Source organism: Alligator sinensis, unplaced genomic scaffold (assembly GCF_000455745.1).
Source record: "Alligator sinensis unplaced genomic scaffold, ASM45574v1 scaffold885_1, whole genome shotgun sequence".
Classification (NCBI taxonomy): domain Eukaryota; kingdom Metazoa; phylum Chordata; order Crocodylia; family Alligatoridae; genus Alligator; species Alligator sinensis.
The window spans coordinates 589,783-595,782 of record NW_005842056.1 but is presented as its reverse complement, the minus strand read 5'-3'; the positions used below and the strand labels follow the sequence as shown (position 1 = coordinate 595,782).

Below are 6,000 nucleotides of genomic sequence, written 5' to 3'. Positions count from 1 at the left end.
AGTCCAACCAAGACAATTTTGGTTTTCTTTAAAAAAAAAAAAAAAAAATTCAGATCCCTCCCTCTGCCACGTTAGCCTGGAAGTACAGTTCAGCCCTGCAGCCCCCGAGTGAAACTTCACATTTTGATGGAAGTAGTTAACAGGAAGGAAGCAGGTCAGCACAGTCTCCACTCCAGCTTTTTTTTTAATGGTTATTGGCTGGGTTGTGGAAGCTGCTCGTGCAAAGTGCACTCTGAGCTCAGCCTGTCAAGTTTTATTGTCCTCTCCTCGTATTTGAATTCATTTGCTGTTTGACCCCCTTCTTTGTGAAGTCTTATGACTTCCGTCATTCATAGGAGCTATTTTTACCCTTTTCCCCATCCTTAAAGATAAACTCCCAACTGCAAGCCTCTGTCTGCCGTGCACTCGGTAGATGTAAGCATAATGCAAAATCATGCAGTAAAAAAAGCAGGTAGATACCTGACAGTGGAAAAGCTCTGGATTATTATACTTTTTAATGAAAGAAATGACGTACTAAGAAAGACGCTAAGCTGAGCGCGTTAAACTACAGAAGTGATTGAAGGTCACGCTTATTTTATATCTGGTTCCTTAACACTTCTTTAAAAATTCAGGACTGAGCTTTGCTTTTGGAAAGAAGACTCTTTCCACATTAAGAAAAGACTATTTGCAAGCAGCCCACGCTAGAAACAAAATCAAGCTATCACGTAGTCGGCGATGTGCGTTATAAACCAGACCATAGGATTGTTGATGGGTTCATGGGTCGCCGATCGCAGTACATGATAGAGGGGTTGGGGGCGGAAATCCTATCTATGCAGGAGAGAAAAACCTTCCTACAACCTTCTCAAGATGATGACAGTTCATTTTGTCTTTGTGGCCTTGTACCTGGATTTATCACTGGTTGTGTTTGGTTCCTCCAGTGCTTTGATAGCTTGCTATCTTGAAATAATAACCATTCTGTGTTTGTCATCCCTCTCCAAGACCATTGGATAGACTAATAATTGTGAGTTGTGGTGGTGCCTATTCAGGTAGCCTTAAAAAAAAAAAAAAATGAGTACGCACACATACTGAGATGTGCAACAGTGGCAGGGAGGTGGGGGAAAATTCATTTCGGAAACTTGAATGATCTCAAACTCTGCTGCTGCGTGCACAAGTTTCTAAGTGCCCCTGCCTCATCCGCAGCCTCGGCTTGTATCCGTGGGGTGAACAAAGTCCGGGGAGATGGTGTCCGGGCCGGACGTCCAGAGCAGAATCCTTATCTCCATCTCTCGTCTCTTCTTCCTCCAGGGAGAACTAGTAAGAAAGTTGAAAGAGGAGAAAGCTCCCCAGGTGGATGTAGACAGAGCTGTTGCAGAGCTCAAAGCTCGGAAGAAGACCCTAGAAGCCAAGGTAAGTGTCAGAATTAATTCCAGGTTCCAGAGAGTTTCCTGGGAGCCTCCTTTATAACTTAATAACTATTCTCCAACTATTTGGGTTGGTCTAATAAAAGACATCAAATTCACCCAAGGAACCTTGTCTGCCTGGGAGCCTCCTTGAAATTTTACCAGTTCACCATGTTGTTAAATATGGACCTGCAGGCTTAGACGGTTATAACTAGTAGCTGTTGTATTCATAGAACCACAGAGAAGCAGGGCTGAAGGGGACCGCCACCGGCTGCTCCGGTCCAACCCCCCACCCAAGGCAGGACCACCTCCATCCGACTCTCCCACACAAATCTATAACTGCTTAGTAAAACTACCATCAGCTCTGACACGACACCAGACATAATGTCCAAACCACCACAGGTAAAGCAGAAGGCAGAACCACAACAGTCAATGCCCTGCTTCTGTAAAAGGTTAATATATGCTCAAGAGATCCCAGGTAGAGGCCATGCCCCCCGCTACAGATGAAGGCAAACCCTCCCACAGTCCATACCAATCTGACCTTGGGATTAAATTCCTTCCTGGCCCTAAATGTGCCATTGGTCTGATGCGGAGTGGAGGGGCAAACCTTCAGCTTTAAATCCCGGCAGGAGCATTGGCACACCCCAGTCAAAATCCCCAGCCTTGGTTGCAGCCAACACCCAGGGCCTCTGCAGAAGGTTTAAAAAAGACCCCCTGACACGTGTAGTAGCAAAGACGGGGTGGGCAGCAGGGGAATGCCCTGCCAGCCCCATGTGGCAACCAGCAAAGCCCAAAAGCATAGCGAATACCCACAGCAGAACATAGGCATAGCTATACCTAGATCATCCCCGACCTGGTCTTGAACACCTCCAGTGATAGAGACTCCACAGCTTCCCGCGGCCGTCTGGTCCACTGCCTCGCTGCTCTGACTGTGAAGAAGTTTCTGCTGATAATCCAATCTACTGAAACCTACTTTCTTCATATCCTTGATAATTACTGATGTCATCAATGGGCTATTTCATCCCTTGCCTCTTTTCAGTAAAATGGTTAATTACAGAGCAAAGCTAGTGACTGATAAGTTGTAGACAACTAAAAAAAAATCAGGTATTTTAAAGAAATGCATTTCTTTCTGTCTTATGGATAAGAACTCAGATCACTAAAAGGATCAGTTTTGTCATCTTTTTTTTTTTTTTTTTTTAAATCCAGTGTATATGTCTCTCTCTGTTTACTTTGCAAGAGGCAAGGATTTTTGTGGGTGATATCTTTTACTGGACCAAGTGCAGGCTTGGGATAGACTTAGACAAACTTTTGGATATCACAGTGCCATTCCTCAGGCTTCCTCGGCTTTGTTGACTTTGGCACTTCTTTCAGTGAGGACAGGGTGAATTGAGTGGGTCATTTTTTTTGCTTATACTTAGTCTCACCTTCAAGGTCCTTGTACAGTGTTTAGGCTTCAAACTTGGCAGTGGGGATGTTTTCATTTTATGTAACTTAACAAAGATTTTCAAAATATTTCACTGTTTTATCATTTTAAAATTGAGGACCAGATATATGTTGCTTCCCTCTTTTTTTACCAGACGCAGCTCTTCTCTGAAAGGCGACTTAAATGAAACTGTGGGGTTCTGAGTTTAGTATGCAATTTTTGGATCAAATTTTGCTCAGTGTACAAAGGGATAAAAACCTCTCTATTTTTACAATAGCTAGTTCCCTAAACTTACCTTGAGGTTTGCGGGCAAACAGGGAACTCTGTCCTCTGTGTCACCCTAGAGCTGCCAAAAGAGAAGGAGGTGGGGGGGAATCCATAGAGAAATTCTCAGTTATATTTTGCAGTCTCATTGCCTTCAGGGATGTTGTTTGTAAAACACCCGTATGTTTGGAACTTGAGTATCCATTGGAGCACCTGAATCAAATCCAACTCCTTCTGCTAGAGCTGCAAAGTCAGCCGGGGTGTTCCTCATGTCAGTAGCTCTTGACTAAGTAAGAAGATGCCATTTTTACTTAGTCACTGTTCAGTGCAGATCCATGTATTATAACCCAGGATTTGATTATGACGAGTCTCATTTGCAGTGACTGACTCGTGAAATCTGTTTGCTGGTGATATCTCAGTTCTTGCAGACTTCATGCAGAGAAGCAGTGAGTCAGGTTAGAGTCTTGGCATCCCCTTCAACCACACCTTATTCATGGGAAAAAGGCAGGGCAGAGGCTAGGTGGTAGTTTCACAATTTGTGTGGGTTGCATCTATCTTATACTGGGATGACCTTGCAACAGCAGCCTGTGTCCTCATGAGCACAAGTCTCTATTATTGTAATTCCCTTCTGGCAAAGCATCCTGCAGTGCATTGTCATTGCTTGCAACTCGTGCAGATTGCAGCAGGCTGCATGCTGGCTGCCATGAGCCTCTGTGATCATATTACATTGGTCCTTTGACATCTGTGTTGGTTACCTATAAAGGGGAAGTGTGGTGCTAAGTGAGCACTGCTATCTTCTAAGCCAGTAGCCGGCACCCTTCCCAAGCCATATGCTGGGACGACCCACCCCTAGTTTGACTCGGATGGGTCAGGGTGTGCGGGGAAGGACTTTGACCGCATGTCAGTGGTCATGGGCTTTGCCCTCCGTGCTGTACTGGGGCCAGGCAGTGCGGAGCTGCACCCGTGCCACCATGGCTTTCCTCCCACACCACCCTCAGCTGTGTCCAATGCAGCTTGCCCACTACACGGTCCTAGTGCAGGTGCGGACACAGGAAAAACCTGCCACAGCCAGAAGGTCATCTACGGGCCGTATGTTGCCAACCCCTTTTCTCTGCTGTTAATGTTCAGGACATGTCTGTGTTTCAGATTTTCTTTTGATCAGTGGATGAGCTTAAGCAGATCAGTAGGTGAACAAGCCACCAGCTCCGGTGTGTAGAACTTCCCCAGACAGCTGCCCAAAGCTTCCCGCCCTAAGTTGTACAAACACTTTCTGAAACCCAGGGGTTAGCAGAGGCTCCATTTCTTCCTCTTAATCCCTGTAACGCAGCCAGCTCGGCAGTCCTTCTCTGACTGTGACCACACCTGGGTTCCTGGGGAATATCGTCTGTCCCCCTTTATTCGTAGCCACTTTCTATTAGACCATCTCACTGTCATTTCCTTCTTGCCCTTCTCTCCCTGAAAAATCCTGGCAGTTTTCAGTGTTGATTGATTGACACTCTTGGAGAGTGACTTTCTTAATCTACATTTAAAAGCTTTTGTTCTGTTGCTGCCTACTGTTTTGGTTTTTTTTCGTTCAGAGCAGTGGCCTTGTATCTTATGCAGGTTCACTCATGCCAATGGGAGCTGCAAATACTCAGTATCTCTGGAAATCAGGCTGCTTTTATAGCTGAAAGGTGGAAACACAGTCAATGGAGGCACAGCAGGTGGGACTTGGGATAGGAATCCATTTATAAGTGGGGAGCCTGAAGTGCCCTTGCAGTTGTTTTAAACAAATGTAGGTATTTGTTGGGTGCAGCTTGTTCAGCAAGTGTGTTGACAATAATTACCTAGAAGGGGAATGGGTGAAATAACATCTCATGCGTGTGTCCTAAAGTCAGCTGTTGATTTTTATTACTAATGTCACACTGGAGTACTTGGATAAAATACTCGCAGCTGTATTTGCTCTGTCTGTTTGACTTCAAGGAATGTGGCAATGGACACCATATGGAACACTTTCCTAGATTTCAGTCAGTGCTACAATTCGATTTTTTTTTTTTTCAGTACCTTTAGCCTTTATTGTGTTTATACAGCATCCCACAGGTCTCAGAGGGAGAGTGCTTTAGAAATAGTTATTTTTGTACATGTGGCTAAGTAGGTTTCCTTGATGGATCACAGTAAGGATGCTTTATTATCAGAAACCTTCCAGTAAGTTTCTGCTTTTCAGAATTTGGCATACTCGGTGATCTCACACACGATGCCAGAATCCAACATTTGACCAGTCATTACAGCAGGAAGGCATATCAATCCCAATTCAAACCCTTCAGTCTGGGAGGTGAGCAGCCCAGCTGAGTGTCTGGTTTTGAAAATGTCTCTTGCAGATCACTTTGACCAGAAGCAAGGATTCATTTTACTGTTAATGCCTGGATCCATTATTTATTTTCTCTCTGCTTGTGTTACAGGAACTGGCTTTGCAGCCCAAAGATGATATTGTGGACAGATCTAAGATGGAAGATACCTTGAAACGGAGATTTTTCTATGATCAGGCTTTTTCTATTTATGGAGGTAATGGCTTACACCAATTACATCTAAATCCCATTAGGATAAAGTCGGTGTCTTCTCAAACGTTTTCTGAAGTGCTTTGCTCGGTCTTAATGCTGTCTTAATGGTGTTTTGAAACATAGGTGGGTTTCTAGAAAGTTGGCTTTAAATAATGTCCTCCTTCCTGTTTCAGATCTTGGGCTTGAGCTTTGTCTTGTGCTTTCTGAATGCACAGATGTAGGCCAGAGAGCGAACGTCAGCTGTATGGGGAATCTAATGGAAATAGGCTGCCTGGGAACCTTTTGAAAACTAGGTGTTCATGTTACCTCCTCATCCGTGCCACTTCAAAAAAAACCCGATTTAACCCTTCTGCCGGGCACTGGTCAGCGGCAACAAGGGCTGTGTTCAAATTTCAGG

At 44.6% G+C, this 6,000-nt stretch overlaps 1 protein-coding gene across 2 annotated transcripts in view; it reads left to right on the top strand.

Annotated features, from left to right (window-relative positions):
- GARS (glycyl-tRNA synthetase) overlaps nucleotides 1-6,000 on the top strand; it is a 50,150-nt gene that overhangs the window by 15,429 nt on the left and 28,721 nt on the right. For both annotated transcript variants that reach the window (XM_006022945.3, XM_025203369.1), the window contains exons 2-3: nucleotides 1,285-1,386; nucleotides 5,505-5,607. In XM_006022945.3, coding sequence (XP_006023007.1) covers nucleotides 1,285-1,386; nucleotides 5,505-5,607 — 205 coding nt within the window. The remainder of the gene's footprint in view (nucleotides 1-1,284; nucleotides 1,387-5,504; nucleotides 5,608-6,000) is intronic.